The sequence below is a fragment of the Drosophila sulfurigaster genome, chromosome X (assembly GCF_023558435.1).
Source record: "Drosophila sulfurigaster albostrigata strain 15112-1811.04 chromosome X, ASM2355843v2, whole genome shotgun sequence".
NCBI classification, from domain to species: domain Eukaryota; kingdom Metazoa; phylum Arthropoda; class Insecta; order Diptera; family Drosophilidae; genus Drosophila; species Drosophila sulfurigaster.
The window spans coordinates 12,805,832-12,823,345 of NC_084885.1; the positions used below are offsets into that span (position 1 = coordinate 12,805,832).

The 17,514-nt window shown below is 39.5% G+C and overlaps 2 protein-coding genes across 2 annotated transcripts; one reads left to right on the forward strand and one right to left on the reverse strand.

The window, feature by feature from the left end:
• Positions 1 to 3,986: 3,986 nt before the first annotated feature.
• Positions 3,987 to 5,010, reverse strand: LOC133849157 (uncharacterized). Its single transcript, XM_062285063.1, is given in 3 exon segments — positions 3,987 to 4,685; positions 4,687 to 4,829; positions 4,890 to 5,010. Coding segments are annotated over 3 exon segments (810 nt in total). The 5' UTR covers positions 4,945 to 5,010; the 3' UTR covers positions 3,987 to 4,073.
• Positions 5,011 to 10,692: 5,682 nt separating this feature from the next.
• LOC133848172 (uncharacterized) lies at positions 10,693 to 13,661 on the forward strand. The gene is made up of 2 exons (XM_062283616.1): positions 10,693 to 11,084; positions 11,271 to 13,661. Exons 1-2 carry the CDS (start codon positions 10,862 to 10,864, stop codon positions 13,538 to 13,540), a joined length of 2,493 nt encoding a protein of 830 aa, XP_062139600.1. The 5' UTR covers positions 10,693 to 10,861; the 3' UTR covers positions 13,541 to 13,661.
• Positions 13,662 to 17,514: the final 3,853 nt, after the last annotated feature.

Below are 17,514 nucleotides of genomic sequence, written 5' to 3' on the forward strand. Positions count from 1 at the left end.
TTTTTTTGTTTCGAAATATTTTGGATATTCACAATGTTACACTTTACATGCATTTGATCTTTTTCCATATGAAACACACCTTCTGTTGAAGTATTTAGAAAAGAATAAGTTGCTGCCAAATTTAGGTTTATATTAATTGAATATTTTTAGATTTTTTATAGAAAAATTGTTAAATATTAGCTTTAGACAGAAGTCGTACGTTACTTTACAGATATTTTCTCACATCACTTATTAACTTAAGCAAATTTTATAAAGGGTTCGAATTTTAAATTTAATTTGCAGAAAACACTAATTCAGCTCAGTTATTGCGTGTAGTAATTGTTAAGTATTAGTTATTTAATTGCTCAACCCTTAAGTTAAGCCACTATGAATTGAATAGCTGAATTAAATAGTTAGTTATTAGCTGTCTAATTTATTTATTCTGCCCATAAATCTATGACTAGTTATCTAATTTATCTTTTCAATCCTCTGACAACTGTGCTTTTATCTAGATGAACTAATCTATCATCAAATGGAACCAGTTCGAACATGATCTGATCTTTTGGCTTATGATATATAACCTTCCAGCAGTCGAAATAAGATGTTAACTAATTGTTTCAGATAGTATTTTTAAAGAATTAATACTAATGCATCAATTTATCAAATAGATGTTTTCGTAAATAGCATCATTTATTTTTCAGGCGAATTCACTTATTATTATTCACTTATTTATTGACGTAGTTAAAAGCAATTACAATTTCAAGATATTTTAATTTAAATTTTTTAGTTGTCATCACTTTATCAGAAGAATAAATCAGTGCTGGAAACAAAATACTGTCATGTTACCAACAAAAAAAGGTGTTGTTAGCTTAATATTGATTTTATAAGGTCTAGACGGTCCAATGTTTTTATCGTATAAATCTTAATTCGTGGAAGAGCCAAAATTTTTGTAGAACAAGATAACAAGATAAGGCAACAAGAATATGGGCACTAGAGGGTTAAGTAGTATTTAGATTTCTACAAAAATGTACGTAGACAATTAGCACATTATTAAAGAACGCATTCATCGATCTTCCACTCTCTTCACAAAAGTTGTTAAGCACAATTCAAGTCACAGCAAAATGTAGCCCTGGCAGCACAAAAACTGTTGCATACTTTCAGGCAGCAGCATTGAAACTGCGCTGATTCTCTCTCTCTATCTCTCTCTCTTTCGCTCTCCTTTGGTTCAATCTTTTCCACAGTGCGCTATCGAATGCAGCAACAGGTGCATCTGCAGCGCTGGCGTCCCAGATCGTCGAACCTCAGCGCCGACTTGGAGGAGCTGCACTTCAATCGAACGTCGCGATTGGAGGACTTGCAACCGCGTGTGAACACATCAATCGAGTCATTCGGTGAATTTGATGCCGGACAGCGACAGGGAAGAACGATTAGCCTGATCACCGACTGGATAAGCAGCCTGTTTAGCTCCTGCGTCTCGCCGTGCACACTCGAAGCGTATCAGGACAATAAATGCTGTGAAACCTTCGTGGTTGGACCTCCGCCCAACGCCTGCTGTGGCGGTGTTGGAGTTGGTGTTGGTGTTGCTGTTGGTCCACCCGGTCCGCCTGGTCCACCCGGACCACCTGGACCAGCACCGCTCCCTCCTCCCCCTCCACCACCACCTCCGCCACCGCCACCGCCAGCTCGCTATCCGCCACCATATCCGCTGCCGGGTCCAATGCTACCCCCCAAAAATACCCCGATTATGATGATGGCGGTGCCCATTAACTGCTGCACCGTCTGCACCTACACCTACTATGGCCCGCCACCCTGTGGTCGCTTCAACACCAACAACAATAGCAACAACAACAGCAACAACAACAAGCGGGTCACCGTCTACATTCCGCCACCTTACTACGGCCGTTAACTTTTCCCCTCTTTCACCGCTTCCACCTAGCATTAAGACAGCACATAGATCATAGGCAACTACATATGCTTCTCCTCTTCACCCTCCTCTTCACTCTGTCTCACTCTCTCTCTCTCTCTGTCTCTTTCCCTTGCTGTTTGTTTGCATAATCTCTGAGCGCGCATTGTGTCTGTTTCTGGGTCTCGTGCTGTCAAAAAATGCGCCAAACAAGACAACAACAGACAGACAGACACACAGTCAGCGGGGTGTAAAGTCCAGGCTCAGTGCTTTCTTCCTTCGCCCTTGGCAGCCACACACACACACACACACGCACACATATGGACAGCTTCGGCTTTGGTTGCGGCAATGAAGTTATTGTGCCTCTACAAAGTGCTAGCGCCTAGACAATGTGCTCTACTCGTATAGAGTATCCCTTAGGAATTATTCCCCACAAAATGCTTCTGCATGGATTAATATCAAATCTCCTTTTTCCACAACCATCTCTTACAGTTTTATATAGATTAGTAACATTAGAAATCGTAAATCGTTTTTTTTTTTTTTTTTTTTTATGTTCTAAAATATTACGTATACGTATTTTGGATTGTAAATTTCAGCTCAAGTAAATAAAAAATGTATACATATAAAAAAATACGTATTATATAAATATTATTGTAAATATTATATATAAAGAATATAAGAATATTAATATTTACAACTTTTTAAACTAAATGGAAAGAAAATAATTTAAATTTTATAATCTTTGCTTTTATTAAATGGAGATTTTAGCAACTTTCTCTGTTTATGATAGAATATATAAATTCGTTAATATTTTGTTTTTCGAACTAATTTGTTCGCTTTTACAATAAAATCTTGAAACAGAAAAATAGTTTCAAAATCATTCTTAGTTCTAATTAAAGTGTGTCTATTAAAAGTGAACAATAAATTTATGATTTTCGAAAAATTAAATAATACTTTAAATTAGAGACATTTATTTAATGCTTTTTTTCCTTCCTATAGCTAAGCAACTTTTCTAATTTCGAATTTCTAAATTTAGTAGTACAAATCCTTAGTTTTAAAAATTTGTATTTAACAGAAATACTCTAAATATTTTATTATTATTTTTTTTCATTAGTTTTATATGTCTTTATTCTCTTGCTATAGTTATGCAGCTTTTCTAATTTATGATTGCTAAATTTGATTGTGCAAACCTTTGGTTTTTATAAGAAATATTCTTATTCTTTAAATTTCACAACGATTCTATTTCAATTCAGCTGCGTGCAACTGTTTAAATTTGTTTGACTTTTTCCGCAAAGTATGCAACATTTTCTTGAAGCAACATTTGATAAAAGGCCGACAACGAAATAGATTTAGTTAACATTGATGCATTTTTCTGTTGTTGTTGTTGTTGCGGTTGGGGGATAGAGAAATCGCAGATCGTTGTGAATGCTTTTTGCTGAGCTGCTTTTGTTGTTTGCCATTTTAGCGATATTCGCTGCTTTGTTGTGCTTTTTTGTTAAGCACACAAAATGCGACCAGTCGCCGCCTTTGTGCAAGCATGTGAGTGTATGATGTGTGTGTGTGTGTGTGTGATGTATGTGTGTATGTAGCTGTCCGCTTTGTGTGCACGTAAGGACAGTGAAAATTTATAACAAGCGGGTCCCAAGCACACACAGGTCTCTGACAGAGTCGCTAGATGTCTGGCCGCCAACGACGACGACGACAACACAACACGGCACAACAGAGAACAGAGGAAAGAACACGACAGCGCAGCACAGCACAGCATAGCACAGCACAGAATGGGAACAGGAAGGGAGCATGGGAGGGGAGAGAAAGAAGGGCACAGGATACGTCACGTCAGCGGCACAACAAAGCTGATAACTGCAGGCACTGCGCCAACGCCGTCGACGTAGTCGTCAGATTGTGATAAGCGCGGCTTGAATACAACAGAGCGAAAGTGGAGGAAGAGTGAACGAAGTGGAGGAAATAAGTATGTGTGTGTGTGTGTGTGTGGAGCCAACCCCCCCCAAGAGAGACGGAAGCAGCGCCCAACACATCGCGCGCCTTTGTCATTTCTCATAATGTTAATTTATATTCAGTTCAGTCTAAGCAAATAGCACACAAAAAAAAATAAAAAGTAAGAACACAGATTGAAGCAGCAGTAGAGTATGTGTGTGTGTGTGTGTGTGTCAAAGTTCGTCATAGCCTTGGCTTAGTGGTAGAATTGCTGAAGGTGGCGACGACGCGCTGGCGTGGCAGCCACAAAGCGACGCTCACCAAACACCTCTTGGCCTGGGGCAGCGTCATCTGTGGCCGAGTAGAGCAGAAGGGGAATCTCCTCAACGCTCGTCTGCTGCAGCTGCGCAGAGTTGCGGACACCGGAACGGACCAGCTCGCCAGCGGAGAGACGACGCGTGGAGGCAGCAATTGGAGCTGGAGCTGGAGCTGCGCCACCTTCTAGCAGCTGAGTGTCATCGTTCTCGTTCTGCTGCAGTGGCTCATCCTCGAGCTGGGGCACAACAATCGCATTGCCAACGCTGGCCGCATTCTCATCACCCTCGACGCCATCGCCGCCGCTGATCGAGCTGGCCTGCAGCAGTGCCTCGATGTTCTCAATGTTCGAGAGTCCATTGATCTGCAGCTGATCGTGCAGTTCGCTGGGAATGGCGATCGCCTGGACATCCTTGTGGCCAGAGATGCCGTTGGGTGTGGGAATGAATTGCACGTTCTCGGGTATCTGATCTGTGGGATAGACGGGCACCAATTCAGCTTCGTTGTCGTTCTTCGACTTGAGCAGAATCAGCGAGATCGGCACGATCTTTTTTGAACTTCAGCAGCACCAGTTTCTTGATGGCCACAGCACCGGGAAAGACGCGACTCTGTTGCACATGTGGCTTAGCCACAAGAGCACGCTGTTGCTGTTGCTGGTAGCGATGACTCCTGGAACGATGGCCGGACACATGACGAGCTAAGCGGAGCACAAGTTAACAAAAGAATACTGGAGAAAGTGATAAGAAGGGAGACTCACCATCGATGAGGGCGAACAGCGCGAGGGCGACAAACAGCAGAGTGAACAATTTCATTTTTGCAGCTCTAATTTGAATTCGTTGGCAAACTCCTCGCTTATTGTGTTATTTGTTGTGTCGCTGGGCGAGAGCGTCTATTAAATGGTTCAGCATTTGCCCTGGCAAACACATTTTATACGGCATAGAACGCCAGACAGCCATGGCTGAAAAGAAATAAGAAAAAAAAAGAACTTGAGAGATACATTTGTATCTTTCACTCGACGGAAATCATAAAATGACAAAAGCGAACAAAAAATTAAGCACACAAAATTAGCGCCAAGAACTAAATGCAGAAACGTGGAGTCTGTCTCCCCTCTCTCTCTCTGTCTGTTCGTATCTTTCACCCATTTTAGAGTTCTGTCTGACTATTAAACTATGCAAATGAAAAGCCAAATCTCCTCGCCTCTGATTTATGCTGTGACTTCATATGATCGAACTGGATTACTTCGTGTGTGTTACCCTGCAATCCCTGCGAGTCGTTGACCGGCTGCTGCATTGCCTTAGCCTCAAAAATCAACTTCAGAACTTACAAAAAATTGTCACTTGATAGCGAAGTCGAAGGCGTTCAATTTGCATTTGAGGTCGTCGCCATCGGAAAGTTACCAATTTGTTAGCGTTCTTCGGTTTTGGGTCAAAAGTGAGATTCCCGCACATCTTTTTTCTCGTTTCGCGTAGTATTTATCATTGTCCGCCGTCTGGACGATCCACCGATCCACCGATCCCAATCTCCATGTCAAAGTTCAGCCCACATAGTTGATATATTTTATTATTCTTTTGCTCTTTTTTGGCATATTCGTTGGGAATCACAAACCACATTCAGCTATTATGATGTGTCGAGTTTGTGCCTAAGATCTTGTTTCATCACATTTTCAGTTAGTCAGTAAAGTTAATGCTCTTATATTTCCATTCCTAAAAAGAATCCATTTCTTGTTTGCATTTGTTCTTTAATTTCTATTCTGCCAAAGCTAACTTAAGCAGATTAGCAGTTGTTATTCCAAAATACTGAAGAAATCTTAAGAATGCGAATGCTCTACGTATGAAATTAAAATGATTTATTGACTTAAAAAAAGCTGAAGATAAATGATCCAAAAATAAATTTAAAGAATAGAAAAGTGTTTTGATAATAAATTATACGAAAAGTAGAAAAACGATCAATACTTATTAACAATACATTGTTTACATAGTATTATAAATATTTTTAATTTGCATATCCTTTCAATGCATGAACAATTTTTGAATAGATTTTTCTCTTATTGTTCTATTATTTTTATTTATTTTTTTTTTATTAAAGTTCGATAAATTATTTTATCAAATTTATTTATTTTTTTTCATGTATATACTCTATATATATATATACTCTATATATGTATATATAAATTTATTTTATTTTTTGTTTAGAAATGTAAACAATATTTATAAAAAAAAACTTAATAGAATAACAATAATGAAATAAATCAAAATATAATTAATTTTGATATAAATAATGCATTTTATTTTAATTTTTAGTTAATAGTAGAAATTTGCATCAACTTTGACAGATTAAGTTATTTATATTTACGCATGATCAAAGCATTTTTTAAAAGTTTTTATTTATATATATATAATATAATACTAAATAATAAAAGTATAATTAACGTAGTCAATTTAATTTTATTTAAATTAATAATTCATATAACAAATACTTGAATTTGCATTTTTGTAATTTTGTGTAAAAATCCATTTATATTTTAATTTGAATTATAATTGAATAGAATATAAATAATTTATGATTACAGCATAGTTATACAATAAGAAAAAAAATGTTGCTTTAAATGTTAAATTTAATTTAAATTTATAATTATTATTATAAATACTATTAGTTGTAAAAAATATATATTCTTATTCATTTTAAAACACACTGATTACTTATTACTATCTGCTATTTAAAAAAAAAAATAAATAAGAAAATTAATAATAAATCAAATACTTAGAAATAAAAAAGAAGCAATTAGTAGAATAATTAGAAATTATAAATTATGCTATCAAATATTATAACTTATATATAAGAATCTATTTATATTTATGAGTGATTTTTTAATATGAATTATTATTTTAATTTTCTCCTGCTATTTATGAATAAATGTATCGCAAATTGAATAGGCAAATAAATATGAAATAAAACAAGAAAAATAAATAATAAATGAATGAATAATTAAATAAATTAAAAAGAATCAATTTCGCTATATATATGCGATGTTATTTAAATGAATGTTTTTGCATGTTTTGTGAGCACAGTTTAGCTAACGTTACTCCAAACTATGTCGCTCTTGGAATGTCTTTCTATAACGTCTCGCGACATAAATAAACAGATATTTATAAACATCGGCGGCAGTTATGAATAGTATCTGCATGGAACAATGGCAAGAAAAGTCTATTGATGCGCCATTGAATTGAATTCATAGTCCGCTAAGAAATGAATAGTTACTAGTCATTAATTATCTGATTGATCCGAAGTGATCTACGATCTACCATCCACGATGGGGCAAGCTAAGCTGCCACCCAGTTGCCCGTGTGGAACAGATCGTTTCGTCTGGCGGCTGCTCCTGCTTTCACCTTCCAGGCTTCCACATGGGGGCAACTTCGCTTGTTCGCTTGCTACCAGCTGCGATTTATTTGTGTTTATGTGCTAATCTATTTTGTTTTGGCCTCTGTTATTAGGGGCCGCTGCTGCTTTCAAAGAGCCACGTCAATAATTAACGTTACGTTTTTTTTTATACCCGCTACCCATAGGGTAGAAGGGTATTATAACTTTGTGCATGCAGGAAATGTGCGTAACAGGAAAAAGTAGGCATCTCTGACCGAATAATGTATATATTCTGACAGCGACAACAATCGAGACGATACAGCCAAGTCCGTCTTTCTCTCTGTCCATCCATATAAAGACTTAGATTTCAGGAACTATAAGAGTGAAGATATAATTATTTTTCGACATTACTAGTTATGTTGTCCACAGATCAAGTTTGTTTACACATTTTGCCATCCGCCCCCGAAAATCTGGAAAAATCGAATAACAAACGTAATTTTAAAGTTAGAGACGAATTTTTGTATAGACAATAATAACATATATTAGTATTTATGGTTCCTTAATATTTGATTGCAATTGAATGAAAATTATTAAAGTTGAAATAATTTTGTATGGCAATAGCGCTGACTGCAATATTTGCATAGCTGCTTTGACTGTGAATCTGGTATATTTTGATCTCTTTAGTATATTTCGCTAAAATATACCGAAAGACATATTTTGTATATTACTTCATCGATGTACCAAATATGGCATATGGTATATTTTAATATTTTGCGGTATATTGTCTGGTATATTTTAAAAATAATACTGCACTGCAATCTAATCTAATGTACTTTTGCTGAAAATCTGGCATATTTTGATTTCTGTAACATTTCAACGATATTCCATATATGGCCTTCGGTATATCTTTAGTATTTTTCGTATATTATTTCGGTGTACTTTGAAATTAATACCTCACTGTTTTACTTTTATTCAATATGGATGCCGGGTATCTCACAGTCGAGCACACTGGACTACAGCTTTCTTACTTGTTTTTTTTTTGTTTTTGGCTTGGCTACCGTTCGACGTTGTTTTGGGGAGTGAGAATCTTCACATCTGCATTCAAAATACTTGTGGCCTATTATGAGCGACATAAACCAATTTTTTAATAACCAAATTATGCAAAAGAAAACTGTGAACTGTGAGCAGCAGCAGCAACAACGAGGCAATGGACGCAATATGTTCATTAACTGAGTTGGGCTAAGCCCAAGTCTTGGGTTTGGTCTTGTGTCTTGTGTCTTGGACCTGGCATTGCAAAAAGTGCCTGCCTTATGCTAATGGAAATCCATAAAAAGAACACATAAATACTCATTAGTAACTTGCCAATGTGTGTGTGTGTGTGTGTATGTGTATTTGTCTCGTACCGAACTCTTGAAGAAAGTTGCTGCCCGGATTGTCGCCAGCCAGGTCAACAACGTGACGGGGTCAAAGTGTTAGAAAGTTATTGGAAAGTTTTGTATTTTATTTTGGTTCTTTGCTATTTCATATTCTTCGAATTTGGCGTTACCTAAAACAAAGCAAAATCTGGAACAAACGATTATCATCATGATCATCATCTCATCACCCCATTTCCATTTCCATTTGAAATGCCTTTGCGATGAAATAATAAACTTGTTCCCATTGCGAAGATTGCCAAGATTTTCAATTAGTCAACCAATTTCTAATGCTTGCGGGCTTTACTAGAAAATAAAAAAAACAGTTTTATTAAACGATGGACATTTGCATTTAATTATTTTTTAATCGAATGAAAAGAATTATCAAATTTAAAACAATATTAATTAACACCAAATTGGAAATGGTTCAAAAAGTGAAACTTTTGTTTTACTTCATTCAGCAGAATTGTGTTGGAAATCTTTCTGATCTTGAGTAAATTTTTTGAGTCAATGAAAAACGTTAATAGTATAAATTTATATATAAGTCAAATATACAAAGAAATAATAATAAAAAAGAAGCATAATTTCATCAAGAAATGTGCGAAGTTTTCTTAGGTAATTGAATAAATAATATTGAACATTTATTTTTATACATTTTGGTATACTTTAAATTTTAATGTAACTATGCAAAAAAATGTATTTATTAATTAAATGTAGTACAGTGTTCTTCACTAAAAATTTATAATATACCAAAAATTATAATTACTTAATACTAAAATAATGAAATATTAAATTCGTTATTCAATTACTTAAGAAAACTAATGTTCAACCCAAATACAATAAAAAAAAAACAAAAATGTTAATTAAATATATATTCTTTTTAACCCAGGTATATTTTAATATATTTGTGCTTTATAATTCATTATAATAGATCAATGGAAAGAAAACAATTTGTTTCATATTAAGTACAGTCTTTAGAAATATAACAATTGAACAATAAAAAACTATAAAAATATGCTAATAAACATATATAATATTTGTCTTGGAAAATTGGACTTTTATTATTAAACATATCAGGCTAAAGTCAATAAAATACAAATAGTGCTTAAACTATATGTTTCTATCATTAATATATTTAAAATTAAATAGACTATTCAATCTTTGATTATTTTCTATTATTAATTTTTTGAAATTACTTGTAATCCATATTTATTATAGTTCATTTATATATTTTGTGTAAGGTGTTTGCATATTGAACCAGCTCAATTTGCATAAGAACGATTTCTATAAAATCGAAATTCTGATTAGAAGTCAAGCGAATTCTGTTGAACTGAACTGGTTTTGTTGAGCATTAGATCGAAGGGATAAGCTGCAGCTTCTGGCAAAAGTAATTCCTAGAAGATGTCTCAGCATATCTCCGAACTAGTTCCAGTTCAGCGGAGGTCACAAGCTGACCCGCGACCTCTCGACACACGCCACAGTGATTTAATTGAGCAAGCAGATCGCCGGCAGCAGAGATGAGCAGCATCAGCAGCAGCAGCAGCAGCAGTGATCAAAGCATCAAAGCAGCAACAGCAACCGTAAGCGATGTTTAGATGTTGCTCTCGCTCTCTCGCGTTTATGCTTCGTTGATTTGCCGGCCGGCAAAACGTGTTGTGTGCTCACTGTTGCTCTCGCTCTCTCGCATTCGCTCTCCGCTGCTGTCGCGCGTCGCGGCTCTCTTCGCCAAATTGTAGCTGGTACATAAAAAGCTCGGGTCGCCGCGCACGCTCAAACAGTTGGCCAAACGAGACGTCTGTCTGTGGACGAGCGAAGCGAACGGAGACGCAAAGTGCAAACAACAATAACAACAACAACAACAAAAACGAGAACTTTTCCGAGTGTGTGTGTGTGTGAGTGAGCAAAAGAGTGTGATTGTGTGTGTGTGTGTGTGTGTGAGTGTTAATTCCATTACACAGACATGGCCAAATCAATGGCACTATGCCTGACCCTGGCTCTCGTCCTGGCTGCAACGCTTGTTAACGCCGAGGTCAAGGCCGCCGTCGCCGTCAAGGTCGCAGCCCCCGCAGCCGCAGCCGCCGCAGCTCCCGCTGTCGTCGCCCCCGTTGTGGCCAAGGAGCTGCCACAAGTGGCTGCCATGGAACAGTCAACGGAATCACCCATTGCCGACATGGCGCTGATTGGTAGGCAATCTTCAGCAACACGTCCCAAAACCGAGACTAAAGTCTAATGTGTGTTTTTTTTCGCTCTTCCCAAACCTTCCCCTTCCCCACGTTTTTTTTCATGTGCTCTTTTTTTTTGCTGTGCGATCCGTTACTGTGTGTGTCTGTGCTAACGTGTGTGTTTACGTGTACTCGGCTGGCTTGCAGAGGATGCCCCCATGGTGCCCAAGACGCCCACCGAGAAGCCACCGCTAGTGGCAGCGGCCGCCAAGGCAGCCAGCCCAGAGCCCAGCTCGGAGCCGCAGGCTGATGAGAAATCCGCTCAACCGCATACAGTTGCCGACTTCATCATCCATCCGCTGATCGCGTTCAAGCCCCGTCAGGCGGCACTCGATGAGCTCCAGGCTCAGGGCAAACAGGCAACGCCAGCCGGCTCGGGTAGCACCACTTCCACATCGCCCGGCACTTGGCTGTTTGGCATGAATCCTGGCCAGGGTTTGGGTTCGTCTTTCTCAACGCTGGCTGGCTCTGTGTCCGGCTGGTTCAACGATCGCATCGCTGGCGCTGCTCAACAGCTGCCCAGTCTTCCCAGCTTGCAGAGTTTGACGGAAGTCCCGGTCCGTGAGACGACCACCACAACTACCACCACCGTCCGTCCCGACATCGTGGTGCGTGTCCAGCAGCGTCCCAACAGAAGGCGTGGCAATGGAAATGGCAACGGCAATGGCAGCTTGAATGGCAATGGCAATGGCAACGGTAATCGCAATGGCAACCGCAACGGCAACGGCAACCGCAATGGCAACCGCATTGGCAATGGCAACGGAAATCGTGGCCAACGTCCAAATCGCTTCAACAATCGCCTCGATTCCCTGGAGTCGGATGAGTACGACGATGATTACTACAATGGCAATCGTTTCGACGAGGAGTTCGATGATGATGAACAGGACGAGGAGGAGATTGTGCCCAACAACGATGAGGATCAATCGCTCGAGCAGGCTGACGATGAGGAGGACGAGCAACTGTCCGTTGAACAGCAGCCATTGAAGCGTCGTCGCGTTACCCAAGCTCAGACAGTACTGCGCCGCAGACCACAATCTCAATCCCAATTGCAATCGCACTCGCAGCGTCGTCAGCACCCACAGCAGACACGACGTGGACCCCAGCCGTTGGCTGTGCTGCAGCAGGCCGAGGAGGAGGACGACGAAGAGGAGGCCGATGATGCCGAACAGCAGCCGGAACAGGAGGTCGACGATGACGAGGAAGAGGCAGAGGAAAGTGATGAGAACTTCACGCCCGTCATCTACTCGCAATCCTCCCGCAAGTCCCAGGGACAAGCGGGTTTCATTCAGAACAGCCAACAGAACCTGATCAATCAGCTGCGTCGCTTCACCTTCGGTCAGACACCCGGCGAACTGGGCAACAAGTTGCGCAAGTCCTCCAGCCAGTCGCAGAGCAATCAGAGTCCGACGCGCAACGGCGGCCGTCGTCCCCAGCAGGCAACGCTGCTGGTGAACCGCAACGGTCAGACCGTGTATGTGGCACCCGAGCTGCTCGAGCTGACACCCGGCTATCCCTATGGCTATGCGCCCGCTCCCGTTAAGAAGCAACAATCGCAGCGTGTGCCCGCCAGTCCCTATCCTCAGCCACCTTTGACGGTGCCCGTGCGTCGCAAGGGACGTCCCACCCAATACATTACCATACCCTGGAGCCAGCTGGGTCTGACGCCACCTGATCGCCAGACTGTCGTCTCACTCACCGAGGGCATTCAATCTCAACCGCTTATTCTCAACATTCCCGAGAGCGCCATCACCACGCTGCCCGTGCGTGGTGCCGCCGCCGGCTCCAATGCCCAGAAGAAAAAGAAGCGTCCCACACTGACTGCCTCGGCTGTGCCTCTGCTAGCCGATGCCTCGCTCATGGACATCTTCCAGCCACCCCAGATCCCACCATCGCGCACCGGCGCCAGCTCAAGCTCCAGTTCTACATCCAGCGGAGCTGTGACTAAGCCCAAGCCTAAGCCAGTGTTGATTGCCGCCAAGCCCGTGCAAGCTGGCGGTCTGCTGCCCACACGCATTCGCCCCGGCACCATTGTGGAGAAAGCTCCCGCCGTGGAAAGCACCGAGAAGCAGCCACAAGCGGCAGCTACACAAACCGAACAGCAACCCATGAAGGAGACAAGCGAGGCCATGGAAACGGCTGCTGTGGCTCCAGCTGCCGCCAATGTGGAGCAGCCAATGGAGACGCCAGCGTCTGGTCAGACACAGCCCGAGCAGGAGTACATCATTGTCGGTGAGGACAATGAGCCGGGACTGTCGCGTCATGTGCAGCCCGTCTATGGCGATGCTCGCTATGTATCGTATGGCGATTTTCATCCCTACTTCGATCTGATCCATCAGAATCGTCGCTTTGCCCTGCGCAAGGTGGGACGCGCCCTCCAAGAGGATGGCGAAGCGTCCGCGCCCATTGTCGCAGTCTAGTTGTAAAAATGCGAGAGCTTAAACTGAGAATTGAGTAAACATGAAACAAAGAAAACCGAAACATATACAAAAAAATAACCCAAAAATGATTTTCAATCCAAAAATAGTGCGAAACACAAAACCCACGAAAAGAATAAACTTTTTTTTACATTTTTTTTCTGTTGTTGTTGTGTGTGTGTGTGTGTGTGTGCGTATCGAGATACGACCCCAAGACCGAAAAAAACCCAGTAAAAAAGCTGTTAACCCCTTGTGAACTCGAAAGAAGAGAGAAGAAAGACAACAGCATCTTTCGACGGTATATTAATAATACCGAAAAAAAACATATTTTCTTTTTTTGTGTGCCGTTTTTTTTTAATGTGTTATTCATGAATATTATTCATAATTAATGCCGACTAGCGTCGATCGTCGAGCACATTGACCCGAGACCGAACAAAAAAGACTCTTGCATATTAATGAGGCTCGTGCGCTTTGACCGATTTTAGCGTTGGCCAAAACAATTCAGAAGAAAGTCACAGTTCGGGTCATGTTTATTAATGTAGATTGGCCAGAAAGATGCGAAGATAGAGAATCTCAATATAATTCTGACTCGGCATAATTCGTGGAACTAGTTCTTTGAATCACTTAACGGTAGTTTTCACACATGAATGCCAACATGAATGAACTGATTATAGCTGTCAGCTTGCGGCTCACAGGAGCTGTACTTATTTCCATAGCAGGCAGCTTTTAAGCTACAGGATCACAGTCGCATAGCAAGCAGCTGTCTGATGTAGAACGCAATCGTAATGTATCAATTAGCTTTTGCAAGAGATAAACGAGCGGAAATTGAAAATCGTTTTGCGCCTATTAACAAAGATATCATATTCAACCCAAAAAAACAAAATTGAAAATAAAATAAAAAATAAAAGGCACAGTTTTAGGGGCCGGCGAATCACTTTCCACTTAGAGTCGCGTCTCAGGTTCAACCTAAGCACATACACACACACACACGCACACGTACAACAACAATAATTTAGCACCTGGAGGCAACACCACCAGAGAAGCATTCAATCACATTGGGGCACCCACTCGTCGTCGCATGCCGCACAATAATAGCTAAAACTGGAACGAGATGCTGCTGCTGCTGCTGCTGCCAACCGCCACTCGACTTGGAGCTTGAAGCTTGGACTTCTCTTGACTTTGGAAATGGGGCCTCGGGGCAGACATCTGCCTTGTCGCTCTGTGTGATGAGAATTTTGCATAATCATTGCGAAGTGCGGCAAAATGGTTAGAGCAATCAATGGGACAGTATTGGGCCGAGATGCGAGCGCACTTCACATTGGCACATTCGAACAGAAGACGCCCGTTGACAACATCATTCGTCACGGACACAGTTCAAGTTTTCGATGGATATGGTATATGGTAGATGAATGCTGCTTGGATAGTTCAAATTGTTGGATGTGGATATGCATGATAGCCTGGCTTTAGTTTGCTTTAGCATTTGCGTTTGAGTTCGGACCGATGACAACTATGCCCTCCGGCCACATTCTTCCACGACAATTAATTATGCGCCAATGTGCGAGCGATGAGGTGAATGATCAGTTAAGTGGCAGCAAGTGGCAAGTCAGGCAGTCGATATCTGCTCAAAAGAGGCCCATTCGATTAACTGTAAATATTATAGAAATTCATAATTCAAATTAATTTGCTTTATTTTGCATCTGCTTAAAGTTCAACTCTTGGCCTCACATCACAAGTCGAATTTGCCGCACAACCTGCTAAGCCAAAATTAGTTGCCTGGCTCCATAGCTAATTTCCATTATATACAGCAACCAACAACACATCAACAACAATAACAACAGATGGAACATAAATGTGAAAGAAAAAGAAAGAACTCCAGAGCTCAGAGCTCAGCACAAAAACCAACAATAACAGTAACAACAATAGCAACAACAAGAAAAACTAAAAACTTGGCCCATTGTTTGGGCCCATTTCGTTTTGTTTGTTTGGTGCGTTGAACTTTCAACTTGGCCAAAGCCTCTCAACATCAAGTCCACGCCGACATCGAAGTTTAAGTCTTTATTCCGATTTCTCTGTCGAGTTGAATCAATTTATTAGACTCGACTGCTCTCTGTCCATACATAGATGGACATGGGGATTGTGATGATTCTGGGGCTTGGCTTAGACTCTGCTTCTGCTTGTTTCAGCTTTCAAAATTGGCCTTTTGCTTGCCCATTTCCATACATTCTTATTACCATTCACGGCATGTGTTTTGCAGTTCGTTTTGACATTTGACACCGTTGAACTTTTGCCCGCCAGACAACTGAGTGGGGAGCCGCAGCTGCGGCAAATTTTTATGCTAATTTCTTTTAGAAATTTTTCGCAGTTTTCTTCAACATTTTTTTTTTGCTGTGTGGTTTTGTTCTTCTACTTAAACATCGCTGTTGTTATGCGGATTTCGTTACTGTCAACCGAAAAACCGACTTAAATGATATCTGGCCCTCATTTTGGTTGGAGGTAATGCAGAAATCGTGATTTCTTAAATGATTCCACATAATAAATATATGCACATATTTTTACCATACTTTTTGCTTTATTCACATTCTTTCGAGGCTCTCAGGAATTTACTTTTTCAATAAATTTTGCAGTACATCTCAAAGGAATATTTGCGAAGCAGACAAAAGGAGTTCAAGTTGCTCAAGTGCCAAATTATTTATACATGAAATATGTTCAATTATTTTTTGTGATGCTAAGAAAACAAAATTGATTTATGTTGGTTTTTTCTTAATGTAAGGAATGACAACAAATAAATTTCAAATTAAAACTAATTGCATAAATGTTCGACATGAGTTAGAAAGATTTTTCGAGTTTGATTAAAATTATCTATAAGCAAATTGGTTTAATCTCAGCTGCTACTACTGAAAAAGAATAAAGATTTGCGCTAACAATCTTCAATCTTAACAAATCGTTTTTTCTCAGCTTTTTCTGTTGTGCTTCACAAATTAAAAACGACACTTTCAGAAATAGCTTTATCTTAACTGTAGTTTAATCTCTTAAAATATTTACAAGAGCTCTATAACAAATATTAAATATCTAGTAATTTATGACGATGGTTGAGCTAAAGGAATATGTTGATTTTGTTGTCACTGTAAATGGAATCGATGTTAATATTAATTCTATTTAAGATGTATAGAATAAATGGAATTGATATTGATATTAAATCTATCCATTTTCTATTTCATCACAATAATTTGTTAGTAAATTAAATTTATGCAACAAATCTATAGACACGTATAAATTCAAAGATATGGAATTCAGTCTGCTTTGTAACGATGACATGACAAATCTAGTCATAGATATCATTTAATAAAAAGGTGCCAAGCTTTGTGAAACTTTATTGTTGAAATGTGTGAAAGAATCATAAAATATGTCAACTAATAAATATATATTTTTAACAATTTCACACTTTGCATTCCTTTTCTAGAGATTAAAGGCATAAGTATTTAATTTAATTTTTCAGGAATCATAAAATACAATAGTTATTGTTGTATTTAGCTTCAAAATTACGCTTGTTACGGCAATGAACAACTTTGAACTAGAGGCACAGAGTGATAATACCTTTCTTCCCTATGTGTAGCTGGTATAATAAATCAAAGGACAAAACTTGCTTACAATTAACTTAGGCTTATCAGCAATTCATGTTGCTATACGAATGAAGCAGTTAACTTGAAAGAATTTCCTAGTATTTTTACAGCTAAAGCACAAATTTGGACTGCTCAACGGTTTCTTATCGATGTCAGGAACTTCAACAATATCTGTATGTTGCTGCAGAATTTAAACGTGAAGCGGGCCATGATGAAGCAACAACTATATTAACTTTATAGACTTGTTATTAACTATCCAAGAAGTGTTATAAAATAAACTACCAAGAACTATTACCTTTTATTGCAAGAATTGTAATATAATTAAACTTATATGATTAAAATTTCGAAGACATTGTC

Excerpts from the sequence above, each read along its gene's own strand:
- LOC133848172 (XM_062283616.1), top strand. The coding sequence starts at position 10,862 with ATGGCCAAATCAATGGCACTATGCCTGACCCTGGCTCTCGTCCTGGCT. Across the intron at positions 11,085-11,270 it reads TGCCGACATGGCGCTGATTG|AGGATGCCCCCATGGTGCCC; the intron begins GTAGGCAATCTT and ends GCTGGCTTGCAG.